Source organism: Haliaeetus leucocephalus, unplaced genomic scaffold (genome assembly GCF_000737465.1).
Source record: "Haliaeetus leucocephalus isolate CR32 unplaced genomic scaffold, Haliaeetus_leucocephalus-4.0 Scaffold687, whole genome shotgun sequence".
Lineage (NCBI taxonomy): Eukaryota > Metazoa > Chordata > Aves > Accipitriformes > Accipitridae > Haliaeetus > Haliaeetus leucocephalus.
Window position 1 is genome coordinate 3,802,179 of NW_010973123.1, and position 19,738 is coordinate 3,821,916.

General features: G+C 54.2%; 1 protein-coding gene across 1 annotated transcript in view; it reads left to right on the forward strand.

Annotated features, from left to right (window-relative positions):
* Positions 1 to 3,721: 3,721 nt before the first annotated feature.
* UNC5B (unc-5 homolog B (C. elegans)) overlaps positions 3,722 to 19,738 on the forward strand; it is a 30,859-nt gene continuing 14,842 nt past the window's right edge. Inside the window, exons 1-3 of the mRNA XM_010580009.1 lie at positions 3,722 to 3,824; positions 11,728 to 11,766; positions 19,460 to 19,681. Of these exons, the coding sequence (XP_010578311.1) occupies positions 3,722 to 3,824; positions 11,728 to 11,766; positions 19,460 to 19,681 (364 nt within the window). The remainder of the gene's footprint in view (positions 3,825 to 11,727; positions 11,767 to 19,459; positions 19,682 to 19,738) is intronic.

Genomic DNA, 19,738 nt, shown 5'->3' on the forward strand with positions numbered 1-19,738 from the left:
ATTGCCTCCCAGCACTTTTGCCTCCAGTCCGTGGTCACGCGAGATTTTGGCAGAAGGGTGCCGCCACCGAGCACACAATGGTGCTCTCCTCCCCTAGAAGCAGGGGACGGGCATGTCCAATGTCATGTGCAATGGTGCAGCAGGCGCTGTGTTGCATGGGACGTTGCCACGTTGCGCGCTTCCACTACCAGATGTTGTTGCACCGCACATCTAGCCTTGCATGTCCCCCACCAGCCCCTTGCGTTGCGTGTCTTGGCTTTTTGCACGTCCCTCACCAGCCCCTTGCGTTGCGTGTCTTGGCTTTGCACGTCCCTCACCAGCCCCTTGCGTTGCGTGTCTTGGCTTTGCACGTCCCCCACCAGCCCCTTGCGTTGCACATCTGGCTTTGCACGTCCCTCACCAGCCCCTTGTGTTGCGTGTCTTGGCCTTGCACGGCCCCCATCAACTCCTCAAGCTGGGCTTGGTCAAAGTGCCCTCTGAGTTTTGTGAGCTCTAGGGCAGGGTCTTTATCAGTCAGGTGAGCCCTGGACTGGACAAAAGCTCATATCACCCTTGTATCCCAGCTGTGGCATCTCTGTATGCAGTTAAACCCCAAGTGTCTCCTCTCTGCCAAGGAATCTGGAGGCAAAGGAAGAGGCTTATCTTCCTGCTGGTGGCTGGAATGCTCTTGCAGCCCAAAGGCATTTCTCTGCTGCGTTAATGCTGAGATCTGGGGAAAAAAACCAGGGCGTTTTGCCCTCTCTTTTCACTATTAAGCTTATAAATAACAGCGCAGCATCCTGGGGAGGGGTGGTGGGTTTTTGTTTTTTTTCCTTTTTTTCCTCCTCCAAGTGCAACTCTGGGCTGATATCCCAGGAATGTGATCTCTCGAGCTCATAAAGCCCAGCTTCTGGCCTCCTCCTTTCTCTTCCTCCCTTCCCAGGCATTAAAAAGCCAGGCCTTGCGGATGAACTGGTGGGATCTTGCATCCACTGGGATGCTCCACAACATATGGGGCTTCTGGTTTCTGGTGTGATCTCTCTGAAGCTTCCTGCATTAATATTTGATGCTCTTCCTTGGGGTGAACATTAAAATGAAATGACCAGCACCACCAAAAAAAAAAAAAAAAGTGCTTTTTGTTTTTACTGGGGAGAGAGAAAGGAGGGGGAAAAAGCTGAAATGCAATCGTTTTTTATGGCTTCCTGGAATGGCTTGGATGTGGGTTGGACGGCAGCGGGTCAGGAGCAGAAGGAGCAGATAGCCCCATGATTGTCTGCCGACTTGCATCTTTCCCTTTCAGGTCGTAAATATAAAACCACTACTTGAAAAACAAAAAGCTCGTTAAGCTGTCATCGGGCTCCCTCTTGGAAGGCCATAAATGTGTCTCTTAGCAGTGGCTTTCGTTCCCGTCTCGACTGGGGCGTAGGCACCAGGTCCCCCACGGGGCTGGAGGGATGTCACTGCCCGTGGGGACACCAGTAGCTGGTGGGATCTTCCTGACCCCACTAGCGAGGGGAGTAACATCCCACCACCACAAATTTGGGGCTCCCCATCCATTCTCGACCTGTGCCTCGGTCTTCCACGTGGACCTTGGAGTATCACCTCGAGGTATGATGGTGTTCTAGTGGGGCTGAAGTGAAGCAGAGCGTTGGCTTCTCCTGTAAAGCTTCTGGTAGGGTGATAAAAGACAATAACATATTGGAAATTAAATTTACTCTTGTGATAACGGTGAGCTGGGCGTAGGGTTAAGGGGAGAGTGTCGCGAAGCATGATGGAACACCTCGGCCAAGCGATCTCCGAGCGCGGTTGGGTTTACGGTTGCGTCGGCAATGACGAGCGGTGGCCCTCGTCGACTGCCCCGCGGCGGGGGCAGGCGCCGTGGGCAAGGGCACAGACTCCTGCCTCTGCACCACCTCATTGATTTTAGCGCAAACAGCTCGGCTCAGCTCCTTGCAGCTTGCTGAGGCGGGTGTTAGAGATGATTCAAATAAACAGCCCAGCAGAGAGGAGGAGGAGGAGGAGGTGGTGGTAAAGAGCGTCCGGTTGCCTTCTCCTGGGAAGATGGTCTACAAAGGAGCAGCCAGGAGAGTCGGTTGGTCTCGCGGCTGGTGGTTGACCTAAACGCAGGTTGTTTTGGGATGTCTGTTGTTCTGGTGGGGTTTTTCCGCTGTCTCCGGCTGCGTTACAACTAGGCAAAACAAGCTTGGAGATCCTTCCTGTGGCCTGGTGTAGAGCTTGGATGTGGGGATGGCGAGGGAAGAGACCTGAAGCGGGCACCGTTGTGACCTGTGGGCATCAGGCAGCTACCGGTGGGTGCAGAAGCAATCCGTCCTGGTGGGGAAAGGATATCGATATTTTATGGCCTGTTTTTCTTCTAGAGAGATATTGTCTACACTGAGAATAAGGACGCCCATCCCCGTGATCTGTTTGTCATTTAGAGCCCCGATATTTTTCTCTTGGTTACACCATGTGCTGAAAATGCAACCGCTCTCGCATTAACATCTAATTAGCAGCAGCTAAAAAAACCGTGCCTGGAACAGGAGGAGAAAGAAAAGGGTGAGAAATTAAAGATGCAAAAGACCTGTTAGATCATCTGGCCCTTCCTTTGGGATTGTTTCCGCGGTGTTTTGTCCAGTCTTGCTCAAAAGTCTCCAGGGCCATTACCGCTTCCCTCAGAGGCCATTTCATTGTGTATTGAGAGAAACCTTTATAAATGTAAAAGCTTTATACAATTGAGGTAAAAGAAACAGATTGAGTCATTGTATTGTTCTTTGTAATCAGCTTTGCTTTTCATTAATTTCCTCCCCAAAGCCTTATTTAGGCTGGGAATTTTAAAGAAAAAGCAGGGAAACAAGCACGTGCGAGGGATGGTGGGAACAGGCTGCCCGGCTCCGGTGGGTTCCTGTGCATCACCCTCCTCGCCCCGACAGCCTGGATGTGTTCAGACACCTTCAGGAGCCTGTCTGCCTGCTCGCTTGGCCAAATTTAGCTGTGGCGTTGCACACTGGGGACTGGTTCGGTGCTCTCGCCGCCTCTTGCAATGGGGTCCGAGTCATCTGGGCAGCTGCTGTGTAGCCTTTCAGTTTAGCCATTTTTAATGATGTCAAGTAAGAGCACAAAAAAAAAAAAAAAAAAGGCCACAGGTGGGCATCAGCTGGTGCAAAGGTGGCTGAGAGTCACGGAACAAAGTCGGACTGGGCTTTTGCGGCTGCAGTGGCTCGAGGTCCCTGGTGCTCGGCGTTTGGGAGTTGTGCCCTTTGCCGCAGGGCGTGCAGCATCCTATATCCCTGTCCCTGACACATCGGATGCTTTTTGCTAGTGGCGTGTTCTGGGTGAGGCTTCTTTAACTAGGTCTCTATATCCTCTGGTGTCCCAGTGTTTTTGCTTTTTTAACCTTGCCAGCTTGCTGGATAATTTTTTCCTTTCAAGTGCCTTGGTTCTTTCCCTTCCCAAACCACTGTCCTTCCTCCTCTGATATTTTTTTTCTTTCCTCTTCCCTGTTTCACTCTCTGACATCCCCGCTCTCATCCCTAACGTCTCCCTGTCACTCCCCAAGTCCCCTGCATCGCGTCTTGGCTCTCCAAGGGGAAATGCTCCAAATTCAGGCAGGCTTCCAGCATGGGGGGCAAAACACCCCCAAAGAAATGTCCTTGTCCTTCCTGCTCTTGTGGGACACCTGAGCCACGAGCGCTACCGCCGTTGGCCTTCGTCGGTCCTATATGCCGCCGTGCACGTGTACGCGATGAGAAATGAGCAGCGGGCGCCAGATGCTGCGCGGCCGGTTGCCGTTTTCTCGCCGGCGTGGTCCAGCGCCGGACCGGCGTTAATCCTCCCCGCTGGAAAACGTGAGAAGCTAATCCCGGGCTCTGCCAGAGCAAATGGAAAGTACATCTCTGCCTGCGTAGGAAATGCAGAGGAGATGTTTTGGGGGGGAACTGGGGTTTGGTTTGGTTTTATCTGGTGAGCTGGGGGGCATCCCATCCTGTGCAAGGAGCAGCCGGTTTGCTCCGAGGAGCCGAGTGAAGCTGGTTTGCCAGAAGTTTGGTGCTTTGCCCCATGCCCCGACGCAGCCGGTGGGACGGCGAAGGAGGCAGCGTCGCCGCTCCGTGCGTTTGAGCGCGGTTATCGCCTTTCCCAGTTATAAAGGCAGCTGGGGGTGCGCGGAGATCACAGGAGCGACTCCTGCTGCGACCCAGACCGGTCCCGAGCATCGCTGCTCTTTCGTCGCAACTGCCCCCCGCTAGCTAATAACTCTGCAGGGTTGCTCTCATCCCTGTGCCCCCCTCTTTTCTCACCCCCAGAGCACCCCGTTGGCTGTGGGCGGGTGGAGGGGGAAGACGTGGGATGGCAGCTTGGGCTGGCGGCCACGGGGGGAATTCCCCCGTGCGGAGGGCCTCGGCTGCGAGCCTGCCGAGCCGGCTTTCCTCCCGCGCAGCCTTTTGGGCTGGAACCTGCCCAAACATCAGGCCCTGCAACCTCCGCAGGCTTCCCCGGTCTGTGCGTGGGGTAGTGCGCCGGGCGGCTCTTTCTGCAGGGCTTTTGGAGGAGTAAGAGCAGGAGATGAGAAACAGAAGAAGAAAATGCCTCCAGCCCCTTGCATCTGCTGGGCAGAACCTCCTTTCTCCTGCGGAGGAGGATGTATGGGGCATCTCTTGGGGCTGGGAAAGCGTGCCCTGGTGCCAGCCCGCCTCCGTCCCGCGATGCTCGGAGCCCTCTACTAACGTGTCTTGCAATGCTTGGGGCATCCTTTAACGCTCAGAGCCCTGCACAGGGCTATTCCTGCAGTGCTTGGAGTGTTCTCCAATGCTCGAAGTCCCATACCGGGATGTCCTGCTCGGCGGTGACGTGTCCCTGGGGTTTTCCACCCTCTGGCAGAGGGGCTGCCCGTGCCCACCATCGCAATGGGCCGAGATGCCCGTTGCGTTCCCCGTGTGGGAATAGCACAAGGGTTTACTCGTTTCGCCCAGCGCAGAGTGGGACGGGAAGCTCAGGAATTGCATTGCTCAGCCAACGAGATGAGCCGAGTGATGGGCACAGCTTTCCCCAAGGAATGGCCTTTTGGGGCAGGGGACAGGGTTTTGGGTACCCCTGCTGATTTGGAACCGCGGGAGCAGGTACCCGGAGCCGTGCCGGAGGCTGGGCTTGCAGGATGGCCAGGGCCAGATGTTTCCCAGATGTTACTCACTTCCTGTCTGGCTCCTCCGCATTTAGCTTTTTATGTACTTGTTTGTTTTGGACTACAAACAAAATAAAAAGGGTTTTTATAACCCCGTTCCCATGAGGCTACGAGTTCAGGATATAATCTGAAGTCTATTCACTATTGTCTCGATCCCTCTCCCTGCCCTCGGTGTCGTCCCTGGGCACGCACAAACTCACACGCTGCTTTTGTTAAAATAGTTTTTTTCCCACATGACGTCTTTTCTCAAGGGGCCACCGGGCATTTTTCCTTATGACCTCCTCCGGTGCTCAGGAGAGCGGTGGGAATATCCCTGGCCAGTGTGGGATGGAGGCAGGAGGAGGAAACACTGTGTTTCTTGGTCCTGACCTGCTCCTTGCCATGGGCTGTACTGTTAGGCGGATTCTCCTGTGCGTCTGAGGATGGGAAACTCATTGCACTGATGGTATCCAGCGTCCTGACGGATTGCCCTTGTGTCAGCACTTTGCCTTGCTGAGGATGCTTGGAGCGGGATGGGGGGGATGCGGAGAGAGCAAAATAGCCACATAGACCACTTTTAAAAGAAGAAAAGATTAAACCACTTGGATTAAAGGTGTTTGTACTTGATCAGGTGAATGCAGGGGTTAAAAAAGAAAAAAAATCAAAAAGGGACCAGGAACGGTATTATATAAGGGAACGCTCTCAGCTTAGGGGTAGGGAGGAGGGAAAAAAACTTATCTAAAAGTATTGTATGTTCTGGCATGTCAGGAAGTCCCGGCAATTGCCGTAACCAAGAGCTGTTACAAGTGCAGCTGTGGAGTTTTCCTTTCCTGGAAAGGACCCGGAGCAGAACGAGTCCTGCTGCTCGGCAGGCTCCTTCAGCGGATGCTCCCCTGCCTGTCCCCCTGGGTCTCGGGCATCCACTGTAATCCACTCGGGCTCAGACACGCGGGGTAACAAAATGAAGCTGCCAGCGTCCCTTTAAAATGTGTATGTTTGGCTCTTTCTGGTCTCCTCTCACTTCATTTATATAATTTTTTTTTTTCTGCCCGTTGGGGTTAAGGCCCCTTTCCCTCTTTTCTTTCTCCTTCTCTCTTAATTGCCTGTTAAATAATTTAAATATTTAGGACTAAAGGGCTTCAATTATCCATTAATTTACATTAGTAATTTATATATCAGGCTGAATGGACACACTGTTAGTGTAATGGGTCCCCACGGACAGGCAGAAGCCGTGCTGCAGTGCATTTTCCTGGAAGCACAGCAGTTTCTTTACACCTCCCAGCCTTTATTTCAAGCGTATGCATGTGGGGCCAGGCTGCTGTGGAGCCTGGCACGCTCCCGCACGCTTGCAGGTGGCAAACGCAACCCCGGCTCCTTGCGAGAGGGTTGCTTGGGTTTTGATGCAGCTTTTTCTTTTTTTTTTTTTTTTTTTTTCAGTTTGGGATGTGCTCGCAAGAGCCCGCCGCTGCCGGGTGCAATTCCTGCGCTATACAGAGCACACCTAAATATCCCCCTCTGACCTCGGCTGCAAGCAGCCCTGTCCTTAGCAGGTTGTAGCTTATACTTAGCACTAGATTTGAGACTAAACCCTGGCTTTAAGTTCAACCAGAAGGGCTGTATCCCTGCGTGGGTCTGCGTTTGATGGTTGCCGCTTACTGGTCGGGGGCTCCTGTAGGCACCAAGCGGCTGAACCGGCGGAGCTCGGCGTGCTTCCAGGAAAACTCGTCTCTCCAGGAGCGGGGAGAGCCCTGTGGGAAGGTGCTGGAAGATCCTCAACCCCGTCTGCCACCTCCTTGGCGTGTGCGTGCCTTGCAAGCCCCGAGCCTATAGATAGACGAGCCTATAGACGAGCCGCCTGGCCAGGCTCGAACACGGCGCGCGGTGGCGGCCGTGTCCCTTAGCAAGGACGGGGTTAATTTGGGAGGCCCCAGCGCAGGGCGGCGGGGGCTTTCTGAGGCTAAGCCCCTTGGCCGCAGGCTAAAGCCACCCGTGGGTGCCGTGGGGATGCCGGGAATCGGATCTGAAATGGTGGGTGGCTGGTGCTTAGCCTCAAAGGCTGGTGTCCCCTGGGCGGTGACAGCTGGTTCTCCCCCCCCCGTCACCCTGCCCCAGGTCGGGGATGGGGCAATATCTATTTTCTGCATTCAGAAATAGCATTTGGGAGAGTTTTTGGGTGCTTGGACACGGTTGGTTTGAACCCAACCCGATCACCAGCCAGCCCTGGGCTTGCTGGCAGCCGCGATGGGCAACTCAGGGTGCCGTGGCATCGCCGTGCCGGCCAGGGCAGGAGCAGCCAGGCATCGTCAGGATCCGTCCCTGCCGTGGCACGGGAGTCTGGCAGCACCTAGACTCCCCGGTCCAGGGCAGGAGGGAGGCCATTTACTGAGTGGGCTCCAGGGAAGAGCAAATTGGAGCCAAGCTCCATCGGTGGGGATGCGGGAGTGTGCCCCGCTCGGGGTGGGGGGAGGCTGGCCCATGGCCCTGGGCGCGGGGCTCCGCACCAGCCCTGCCTGCCCTCCCAGAGCAGAGGTCACTTAATGACTCTGATTACCCACAGCGTGGCCGTATTTAAAGCAATTAGCGCAAATCACTTATGGAAATGCAGCCGCTGGGGGACGGAGAGGAGAAGAGGACGAGGCTGGGGGGCACGGTGCTTTTTTCTTCCTTTTCCCCTGTGCAAGCACGCTTGATGCTCAGTATGCGTGATCCTTTGCCCCTGCTCCCTTGAGACCTTTCTGGATCACCTCTGGTCCCTCTCTCTTGCTGCACATCCTTCGGCGATGCCTCCGAGCCCTGCAAAAACCCATTTAGCTGCTAGCCTGGCTAAGGCTATGCCTCCGGTGTCCCGCATCCATCCTAGCTACGCTCCAGTTTTGAGGTTGGAGATGCTCAGCGCATTTGTCACTGTCAAGTCTCTGGATTCCGCATCCCAAACTTCATTTAATTTGGTAGCGTTGCACCTTGCTAGCAAGCATCCTAATTTTTTAGGGCAATTTTTATTGATGCCTCGGGGTCCTGTAGCACCAAGTGAGAAGGGACAGAGGGGAAGGCGCGGGAGGGAGTGTGACTTGCGTGTCGGTGTATCGCTACGTGTGGGTCCGTACAGGTCGCAGCATCGGGGACGATGCTCCAGGTGGGGTGCCACCCTTGTGGGTTGGCACAGACCCCCAAAGCCGGGGGACATTTCCAGCCCTGGCACCTCCGGTGCCGAGCGTGGTACCCGCGCTGAGAAGGGGAGGATGCTCGTGGGGAGGCTGACCCACCTGGGATTTTGGTCTGTGGGGCAGAGCGGGAGCGCGTGTGCCGGAGGACAAAGGGAGGAAAGAGAAACTCAGCGCTGCGGGAACACGGGCTGCGTCCGGAAAAGAAAAGGTGGAAATTCCCAGCGGTGAGAAAGGAAGAAACTGGCTGCAGCGGCGCGGGGTCCCATGGTATTTAAATGCCAGGGAGGGGAGGAGGGTGCCAAACAACGTTAGGAAGCTCCCGAAGGCTTCCCACCTTGGTGTTCGTGGGAATGGGAGCAGGAGGGAAAAGGCTTTGTTTTTTTGTAGGGGTTTCCTTCCACTGGAGCATGGCGTGTTTCTCCCCCCAGTGTGGGCAGGGAGGCAGCGATGCCAGGCAAAGGCAGGCACCGAAAATAGGCACTCACCAGAAGACCCCCCCCAAACCCTCCCAGCTTTAATAAAATCTCAGCTTTTTGCTCTATGTAAAAGCGGGTGCGAAGTGTTAGGAGCCCAGCTGGCTTCAGGGTTTAGAAGGGAAGGAATAAAACTAATCAAGGTAATTGCTAAAATCCTTCTGCAACCAGCCAGAGACCTCTCTCCGTGCTGCAATGGGAAAGCCGAGCTCTGGTCTCGGGTACCTGCTCTCCTACCTGCTCTTGGCTGCAGGGATTAAAGTATAATGGAGGCAAAGGGATGGGGAAGCCTTGTCCTCTAAGCTACTCTCACTGATTGTTTGGGTTTTATTCTTTAATAGGGATATTGCTGGAAGAGTGGGGAGAGAAAAGTCTTAATATTTGATATTCAACATCAGCAGGGATTCTTTCTTTTTTTTTTTTTTCCCCTTAAATCTTTTTTCTAACCCTGTTCTCCTCCTCCCCCCCCCTTTTTTCCTTCTGTTTTTTCCCTTATTGTCGCAGTAAAATGAGAAGGGAAGAAAAGGGCAGAGAAAGGACAATGAAAAGCAAAGTATTTCCAGCCTCCATTTGTGGTGGTTGTTTTTTTGGTTTTGATGGTAGCAACAAATCTGAAAGATTAAGGGCAACTTTAAAGACTGTTTAATAAAGGGACCTTAATCAGCCGCTCTTGTGATGTTCCTCCCCCAGCTGAATTAATGGGGGATGTGAGGCATCGAACGGGCTTATTTTTATGATTAGAAAATAATGCACTGATTAAAATGATTTAAAATCAGTGCAGCATTACACCCAGCACCTTCCTCTCTGGAATTGGAACGCCCCGTAGGGTGGGAGATGACCCCGGCCGGTGGGGCTGGCGGTGGGAGCCCTGGCACAGGGAGCGGGTGCTGCTCCCAACCCACGCCTGCCGCCGAGCGAGCTGTGGGAGAAGAGTGGGAAAAGCGTCGGGGAAAGTAGGGCAGCGTCTGGCGAGGGGCCCGCGGAGAGGCTGGCTGGAGGCGGGGGGAGCATCCTTCCAGCCGGCTTTGGCTTCCCGGGGCTTGCGGGAGCTGCTGGGGAGGAGAGAGTGGGTGAGAAAAAGACAAAAAATGAGGAGGAGAGGGGAAAAAAAAAAAAAGCTTTCTCCTTTTGTACTGTTTTTCCCTTCTTCGCAGCCAGCTGCCTGAACTTTTTGCTTTACCTTGTTGGGCTCGTGCCATCCCTCGCTCCCCCGCGTCGTGGGACACGCACGGCCCTCCGGGATTTTGGCACAGAAGTGCCACTCGGGACCATCAAATCTTGTGAGCCGCTTTTAGAGGGCATGGCCGGGTTGTCTCCCCACCTCGAGGTTTGGCATCTGGATGCTCAGAGGGCAAAACCTGCTCCCCTCCAGCTCACGGTCCCCATGTGATGTGCGTGTCCGAGACGGGATGGATGCTTGGAGCTGGGATGCCCGGTGGGCAGCAGAGCATCCTTCTCCTCCCAAGGAGCACCAAGGGGGTTCGCAGCTGATTTAAAGTTGCTTGTCGTGCCCAAAGCCAAGGCGGTCGCCTCCGGATTTGCACGTTGAGAAAAAAAAAAAACAAAACACCAAAAAAAAAAACCTATTGCTGAACAGCCGCCTGGAAATTGCACTCTCAGGGGGAACGCTGGGGAATTTACATTTTTAAATATGTATGTAATTTGGGCGAGGGGGAAATCGCTTTCTGTCTGCGAAACCGGCAACTTTCTTTCTCACGGAGTTAGCATTTTAAAACTGCATTGCTCATTTGAACAGGAGACCCCTTTTTTTTTTTTTCCCCTCCAGTGAGAGATTGCATCTTGCACTTGATTTACTGCAGTTTGAATGATAATTAATAATTCCTTGGACTTTCTGGCATTAACCGGGGCAACAAGTCCCTGTTTGTTCCTTGGTTTCTTTTCCCTTCTCTCTTTTCTTGTTGAAATTATTATTCTTTTCACAACAGAAACACAGTACATGCCATACATGTGAATAAACAGCATATTACTGCATTATCCGCTGCTGGCTTTTTTCTTTTATGAGCCAAAGCAAATAAATAAAAGTTTATATAATTATTATATCCATTAAAAATAATGCTGTAGCTCAGTAAACAGAACAAACTATACAAGAGTACTGCGACAATGGAATTAAAATAGCACAAAGAAAAGTGTCCGTGCCCATAACAAGAACCAGCACTAGATGAAATTTGGAGATAGTTTTCAAACATAACTGCTTCCCTGAAGGAAATGTGTAAAATAGCACAAAAGAAGCGAGCACAATAGAGTGTAACAGGGATTTGCTACATAATTCCTCCTCCTTTTTTCTTTCTTTCTTTCTTTTTTTTTTTTAATTCATTCCCCTTTCCGTGGGTATTTACGGGGATTCACGAGGCTCACAGCTCCGCTCTGTTAAAACCAGAAATAAGGAACAATTTACTCCAATCTGCCCGTGCCGTGTTATAAATCTATATAATGAAAAATGAAGAGGTTTGTACCATAAGGGATCTCAGCTGTTTACACTTCTCAGGAGGCTTCGCCTTTGATTATCATAATCATAAAGATAAACAAAAGAGTAGTGGCTCCATAAATACTCCAGCGTAATGCATAATCAACAAGATAAATCTCTCTCCTCTGAACTCCCAGCAAGTGAAGTTGCTGCCAGAGCCTGGGTGTTTCTTCTCCGGGGATGGCGGTGGTCAGGATTTGGGTTGAACCCTCTTAGCCGTGGCTTGCAGCGGTACAGGGATGCTCTCGAGGGATGCACGAGGATGCTGCGGTGGGATGCCCCGTGCGAAGGCACCCTGCTTTTAGTTTTCCTCTTGGGCTGCTTTGCAAAAGCCTGACCTGGGGATTTAGCTAGAGAGATGATTTTTTTTTTTTTTTTTTTCCCAGTCAGGTGAAGTGGTTTTTGATCGATAAAGCCGTTGCATGCAATAACATCCTTGGCGCTGCCTTTTTCCCACCCTTTTCTCAGCAGAGACTTTGCTTTCTGTTTTTTTTCCCCCCTCCTCGTCTGGTTCTGATTTAATAAAGGTGCGCAGCGAGGGAGGCCGGCTGCAGGCTTTTCATTTGGCTGGGAGAGGAATCTGCTTATTTTTTTCCAAGGGTGTAATTAGGGCTGGCGGGGTGCACCCCCTCATTACCCACGCTGGGGAGGAATGCTCTCTAATTATAATGTTTGCCTGCCGCCAGGCGGGGGGGAACTGCTAACCCCATCTGGGATGCCGCTGCAAAATGTCTGTCTGTCCTGGTGTCCGTCTGTCCCGGGCTGGGCGGGCTCCAGGAGGAGCTGGAGGTGATGGGATGGGGCTCGCTCGTGGCTGGATTTAGCCCGGGGGGGTGATGCCAGGTTTGGCAGGAAGGGGGATGCAAAGGGACCCTAAAACTCCTGGGAGAGGGCAATCGATGGAGGAAAATGAGCCGGTTTGTCAGGCAGAGATGCTTTGGGGAAAAGGTTAAGTGGTTTTTTTTCCAAATTTAGTTATTAATAAAAGATGGGTGAGAACAGAGAGGCTCTATTGTGTTGCACAGAGGGGACCAAGGGGGTTTGCAGCCTGCGGTGCCGCGGGAGCAGCACGTCGGTCTGTCCGTGGTGTCTGTGAGTCCTGCTGCTCCGTACGGGGGAGGTCCCCAAACGCAACCCGTGCAGCCAGGCTTGCGGGGGCTTTGCCGGCTGCTGGGAGCAGGAGGGGTGGCCTCCCCTTTTTTTTGGGGGGGTGGATGGAGAGGAAGACCCTATAAACGCACGGCCCCGAGGTGGCGCGACACCTTCTGCGGACCTCGGCACACCGCCGGTAGCGAGGGTTGAACGCGACGACGTGTCGCGTGCTGTGGTTTTGTGGTCCAGCCTTTGCTGAGTTACCATTGCACGTGCTTGGGGAAGGTGTCAGACGCCACGGGGATGGGCACCCCACGAGCACGTAATGGCTGGCCATCCCCGTGGCTTTTTGACCTCCAAATCCAACCTCGCTCCGGGTTGGCGAGGAGATGCCAGGTACCGGTGTTTCTCCTTGCTACCGCTGAAGGCTCCATGCTCAGTTTTTTGGCCTCTGCGGGCAGTTTGGGTCTGTCCCATCCCATCCCCTCGGTCCTCCTGCAGCAGGAGAGGTTAACGAGCGCCACGCTGAGTTAACGAGGCCGGGGGGTTACATCAGCAAGCTGCAGCCCTTGGGACGACGGTGCCGAGGGCCTGTTACATCCCCTGCATCTTGCTTTCATCAGCGCTTCCCAGCTTGTGTCCGAACCCGCTTTAAACTATTCGGAGGGTTTCGAAGGCGCGGGATTTGGTGGGCTCTGTGCAAGGAGGTAGCAGGGCGAGAGCTGGGGAGGAAGCTTCACTCGGTGCAAGTGGCTTCAAATCTTCCAGACCCATCCTCAACGATGCCCTTTATTTTGGGTCATCCTCCTTTCTCCCCGCTTTGCCTCCGATGGTTCGCGTCCCCGCAGAAGGGGCGCTGGGTCGTGGCTTTGCGCGGCACCGCTCGGCCTCACGGAGAATTTGCCGTTGAAGATGCCACGAGCTGCCGGCACCTCCTCGGCAGCGGGGCTTCGTGTTGGGAGACCACGCTGGTGCGCGGAAAGCTGAATTTGTGCGATGGGGAGCAGAGCAGGGAGGGGAAGGGGATCGCTCGGGGAAGAGACGGTGATGTTTTGGGGAGAGAGGATGCTCACGGTGCTTTTAGGAGGAAAACCTCGGCTATGTTTTACTGCTGGACCTGAAATTATCCCAGGAGGACATTCTGCAACGGGAAGCCCTTGGGAGCAGGGCAAGCCGGGACCGGTGATGCCGGTTCCCCCTGAGCTCAGGGATGGAGTGAAACGTGGTGGGATGAGACCTGCGTCCCATGCCACAACGCCGGCATCGCAATTTGCTGGAGCTTAAATGGCAACAGCGCTAATCCCTAAATGAGTCTGTTCATACATTTCCCCCAGAGGCAATAGGAAAGGAGATTTGGGGAGGGGGTAGAGCCCCGCTCCAGCCTTTCAGACACCTCCTCGAGCCAAGCCGGTGGCCGGAGCATTCCCACCAGCTCGGTCTCTTGAGCTGGAGCCTTCCCCATCCCCACGGGGGGATTGGGAAGGCAGGCGGCTCTCCTCCTCCAGTGCTGGAGATAAGCTGTCATATTTTTTTTTTTCATTTCTACAGGAGGATTTCTACCCACCCGGGCAGGCGGGAATGGGTTTAACCATTGCCTCTCAGGCCTTTGCACGAAATAGCGCTCACCCTGAGACAGGCGTGAATGGGGGGAGATGGAAGCAGAAGGGGTTAAGTGCCCACCGCCTCTAAGATTTAGCTGGAGAAACCCAGCCGGAGAAACCCAGGCATCCCGGCTTAATCCTTACATCGCATTCCTGCCTGCCCGGTGCAACGGGGAGGGATGCGTGGCCATGGGTGATGGGCACCGGGCTTCGCTGCCGCTAATGCTCCTGTAATCTTCCAAATATTTGGAGGGATAACAATTGCAGGAGAGAGGATTTTAACGCTTTCCTGTAGAGGTTTGCTCGGCCGTTGCTGCAAAGGGAATCGCTTTCTGGGCTCGTCATCCCTTGAGCCATGTGTTTTGGGGTGATGGAGGGGGGATTAATGCTCGAGGCCGGCCCGGTGCTGCTCCCCGTGCAGGCTGCTGGTGTTGGTTGGTCGGGGTCATTGATCTTCAACCAAATTGCAAACGCTGGCTGCAAACATCTGCAAGTCACCCCCCGGGGAACAGCTGCTGCGGATAATCCAGCTCAACCCCAGCAGATTAAAATGTGTGATGAAGGATGGGGGAGAAGAGGCTGGAGAGGAAAGAAATCACCAGTGCTTATTCCCCTTCTCCCTTTTCTGCCTTGCTGCTCCTGTCGTGCTCATCCCTGGGGCTTCGGGGGGGTTGGTCCCACAGGTCAAGCCCAGAGCTGCCCCCTCCTTGCCTCTCCTCCCCCCAAAACAGATATAGTACCCAAGTCAGTGCTCCAGCCCGTCCCGTAGCACGTCACGCCGCGGCACCCGACCGCGTGCCCCCGAGTAGTGTGAGAATGTGGGATGGCGACAGCCTGGGACTTCCAAAAAAAACCCCAAAAGGGAGCTGGGAAGCAGGCACCCACCTCCAGCGGGAAGGAGGGAAGCCGGCAGATGGGAACCCCCTGTAGACGTCTGCCAGGGAGATGATGATTACAGTCAGTGTAGCGCGCTCTCAAATATTTATTAGTTTGTCGCTGCTGGGATTTTTATGGCTTGTCTGATTGCAGTACTGGAAATCCCGGCTGTGCAAGGCTCCTTCCCTGGCTTTGCACGCAAAAGTGTCTCTCTTGCGTGCGCTGCTCCTGCGCTCAACGGGCCAAGTTGTCACCTCAGGTGGGATCAGAGCAGCGCTGGGCAGAATGGAAGGTGGCATCCGCGCACGTGTGGGTTAAAGCATCCGTTCCCAAGGGCGATGCTTACGGCCAGCGCCTTGCAAGCACCAGTGCGAACCCTCCTGTTGACGAGGTCTTCGCTGGTATTAAAACCGTCTGAACATCTCAGTGCATAACCCCAACCTGAGGCTGGCTGCCCAGCCTGGAGAAGCCAGAGACCTGCTTCTTGCAAGTTCTCTTACATATATATATAATGCAACCATAATAATAATAATAATAATAATAAAAATAGTAATAATAATATGCAAGACCATTGGAGGGGAAGGTTGTCCTAGCCTTTACGGGGCTATTTATCGATGTCCTTATTATGCTGGAGCAGACGAAAACCTTTCCCCAGCCCCTCTATCCTCTGCTCGTTTAATTCTGACACCGACAGCACCTCGTCCTGGCTGTGCTGGAGCTATTTGCCCCCCTGTCCTATGGGGGAAAGTGATGGTGTTGCACCACCGGGAAGGTGCTCTTTTTTTTTTGTATTTTGCAGTGGCTGCTGGATAGTCGGGGCAGCCGGGAGCAGCAGTCATTCCTCCACATGGCACGAGCGGGCGTGCTTTCCCCCCCGCCTCGACTGTACGTGAATTTTTGGGGGCCCCCACCTCCATGTGCGTTAGCAGAGCGAGAGGTTTCCCATGCGGCGGGTGGCCAGGCGTCAGGAGTGGGGATAAAAGGCTGGGTTGGCGGCTTATGATAAATATGCCCAGCATGGTTCCTCTCCCTTTTCTCATCCAAAGTCCCTGTTGTTCCTCTGCCTTAATTCTTCCCCAGCGTGTTTAAATACCGACGGCCGTATCGTGCTGGAGCCAAACGCCCTGCCCAGCTGCAAATGCTTTTCTTCGGTCGTGTAGGGCTGGTTTCTGGATGGAGAAATGAGTCTCCCCCTTGCTTTGGTCCCATCTGTGGGCAGGCGGGAGCCTGGGGGAACCGTGGGGTCGGGGCTCTGCGGCATGGCGTCGGTGACGAGTCTACCACGAAAACCCCATCATCTTTTTCCCCGTCTCCTGTTAGAGCTGCTTTTTTGGGCCCCAGATCTCTCTTGGCCAGAAACAAAAGATCTCTCAGCTGTTGCGAGTTTGCAGGATTTAAACTTTCCCAGCAGCTAGGATGCTTCTACCTTTAAAGTTTTGGGGGTTGGGGGTTCAAACCTTAAACCCAGCAGGTTTTTATAGCCACAAAAAGCAGGTGCTGGATCTGGCTAGGGCTGGGGAGATCATCCTATTCTATCACCCTCATCCCCAAAGTCACTGTGCCCCCTTGAAGAAACCTGAAGCATCGAGTTTGAGACCGCCAGCGTGGATTTGGGCAGACCCCTTCTCGGGCCAGGGGGGCTGGATGGGACCCATCGGTGTGGGGGTTGGCAGATTTTCAGTACTGCTGGTGGTGGTTCAGCCCCAAAGCCTGTGCTGGGGGACCGAGGTGGCTCCCACCGCAGCCCAGAGCATCACCCATCCGGCTGCAGATGATCGTGCGTGAGTCACAAATCTGCGATTTTCATCCCCGTCGGGCCGTGAGTCATCCCCTCCCCACTCCCAGATCCTCTCGGATGACCTAAAGTCTCATTTAGCATCACCAAAGTGGCAGTGGGGTGGGAGAAAACGTGTCTTTGGTGTTGGCTGCTGGAGGAGGACTTCTCCTTGCCTGCGGTTTTGGGTCAGGGGACACGTGCGCTTCAAGGTGTCATCCCCATAGGGCAATTTCATTCCAAAAATTGGCTTTTTCAGGGATGTTGGGGCTTTGTGGGTCACCCTTACGGTGCCGGGCGGGCTGCAGAACTCCTCGCCTGCATCTTGGGCTGTTACACCTGGCTTGGGGAGAAGACAAAAAAAGTGGGAAGAAAGAAAAGCAATAAAAAGCAGCTGGCACAGATACAGAAGAAAATCTTAATGGGGAGCTTCAGGCCCGCGTTACAGCCAGGGATGATGTATCTTGGAGTATTTAACATCTCTGCCACTGCCCTCGGCGGTGCCTCGGGGAGGCTGGTGCTGGTGCTGGGGGGACTCCCCTCTGCCAAGCGTCCCTGGGAAACTAATGGGCTTTAAGTGTTTATATTCCTTACAGCAAGCCTGCTTTCTAAACCCACCTGCCCTTAGAGCTGTAAAACAAAGCCTGGGAGCCACCCCTACCCTGGGGATGGATGGCAAGGGAGCCCCCCCAGCCCGGGCATCGCACCGGTGGGTTTCGGAGGATGCTCTGCAGTGCGCGCTACCCGCGCCCTTTGCCGGCCGCCGAGCTCGGGACCGACTTTGCAGGCTGCGCGCTGCAGGGATGCGGAGAGCGTCATTTCAGAGAGGTTTGCACATGAGCCCACGAGTGAAGTTTTGTTGGCTGCCTCTGTTGGCAGTTGGATTATCTCCTGCCAGCCCCCTTTGCCAGGGAATTTAGATTTGTGGCATCGAAGCGGTTTTAGAAAAAAACAACAAAAAACCCCAACAACCCAAACCAACAAACAACAACTCGGTGGATGCAAAATTGAATAGTAAATTAAAAAAGAAAAAAAAGTGATATTTGCTGCTGTGCTAAGGTAAGAAGCTGCTCAGCAGGAGAGGGGAGCGGGAGCCTGACGCAGGCACGGGGAGAAGTGTGGGACAGTTCAAGGTGGGGGGCTCGCACCTCCCCACACCCCCGTGCCCCTGCCCGCAGCGGGGCGCTGGGAAAATTACAGGTCTGCAAATGAGCTGGGGGAGGAAATGGCTGGCAGTGGAGAGGTGGGGAAGAGCCAGCCAGAGAGAGAGAAATTAGCCCGGAGTTTAATTCATTGTTTCCAAAAGAGCAGTTAATGGATTATGACAAACGTCCTACCGCTCTCCCTTAGTGCTGTGTTAAATGGAAATGGAAAGTCAATTTTCCTAAATGGATTTTAAACGACTGACCTCGCGTGTTTTTTTTCCCTCACTGATTTTTGCTTGGGAGGCAGCTTGGTCATCTTGTTTTCTTGATGCGTCTGATGATTTTTTTCTTCTTCTTCTTCTTCTCCTTACACCTCGGGATTCTCTGAGTCTCTCCGTGCGGCACTGCTCCTTGCCAAGGGTGATGAAGGGAGTGGGCTCCTTCCTTCCTTGCCAGCTCCGGAGATGTTATCACGGGGCTGGGGATATTTACTGTTTTCCCGCACGCTGCAGTGCCTGGAGTTGAGAATCACAGCTCTCGCTGGAGAAGAGAGGAGGAGGAAGAAAAGCTCATAACTCTTTTAGGTGTAAAGAAAAGCCTCGTGATGTGACCTGACTGCTAGCGAGGTGCCCAGAAACAACAGGTTAAGCAGTAGCATCCCAGCGTGTGTATGTGTTTTAGTAGTCCTGCAATGTTTGGGGTTGATATTGATGGGTGAAATGGCTAGAAACCCGTTTCCTACGTTGGATGCTGCAGGTGCCCCTCGATGTCGGTCACGGCATCTTCTCAAGCCGGTGGTGGGCATGACCCGCCGTGAGGCTCCCGCTCCTCAGGGATTACGTCCCTGCGTGAGCCCTGAGGTGCTCGCCCCTTTTCAAGACTTTTCTTGGCCCGGCCTGACCTCTTCTTCTGGTTATTTTTGCATTTAGATTGTTTTTGCGAGCAAACGAGCAGGAAGATGGAGATCACCAGGGCACTGACCCCCTCTGGGTTCTGGGGTGGAATAGCGTGAATCCTGATGGCGTTTTTGGGAGACGTTCTCTGGAGGTGGCTGGGCTGGAAGCGATCGCTCGCCTGTGATGGGCAGAGCTCCAGTCCCCGGGGGCTGTGCTGGCAGGGGCTGCCCGGGCCCCCCCAGCCCTTGTGCGATGCCGAGATCGCCGTGCAGGAGCGCGAGCGCTGTCAGGGGATGGGATCCCAAATGTGGCTCCACCAAAAAGCGGGATGTGGGCGATTTGTGCCGTCATCATGGTCAGCGTTCCCAGCACAAGCCCTACCGGCGTTTAGCTCGGAGCGTGCCCGTGCATTCCTCAGGGCTGTGGGAGGGAGGTTTGGGATGGGGGACACCAACCCCTGCGGAATCTCTCTGTGTCCCTGTCGCCATCCTAGGACTTGAGTTTGGTTTGCTTTTTTCCTCGTGGTGTCCTCCAGCAAGATTACCCAGGCTTTGGCGTTGGCCAGGACTCGGGGTATGGATGGGGGGCTGGTACCCAGGCAAAACCAGGATGCACCCCACAGCAGCAGCTCTCTGGCTAGCAGAGATTTGCTTTTTTTTTTTGCTTTCCCAAGCATCCTCAGCAAGGGCTGTTGGTGACACCACTGGACGCAGGGCAGTCCTGGGAGGGAGAGGGAGGGATGAAGCGGCGTAGGTAGGAGTTGCATCCTGGCTGGGATGGGACTAAGGGCACCTCCTGACCCTCTCGCTCCCCTGGCAGGGCTGGAGTACAGCGACGTGCTGCCCGACTCCTTCCCCTCGGCCCCGGCAGAGACCCTCCCTCACTTTCTGCTGGAGCCGCAGGACGCCTACATCGTGAAGAACAAGCCGGTGGAGCTCGTCTGCCGCGCCAACCCTGCCACCCAGATCTACTTCAAGTGCAACGGGGAGTGGGTTAACCAGAATGACCACGTCACCAAGGAGAGCCTGGACGAGGTCACCGGTGAGCAAACCCACCCCGGCATCCCCCGCTGCCTGCCCTTCCCCTCTCTTCTTTCCA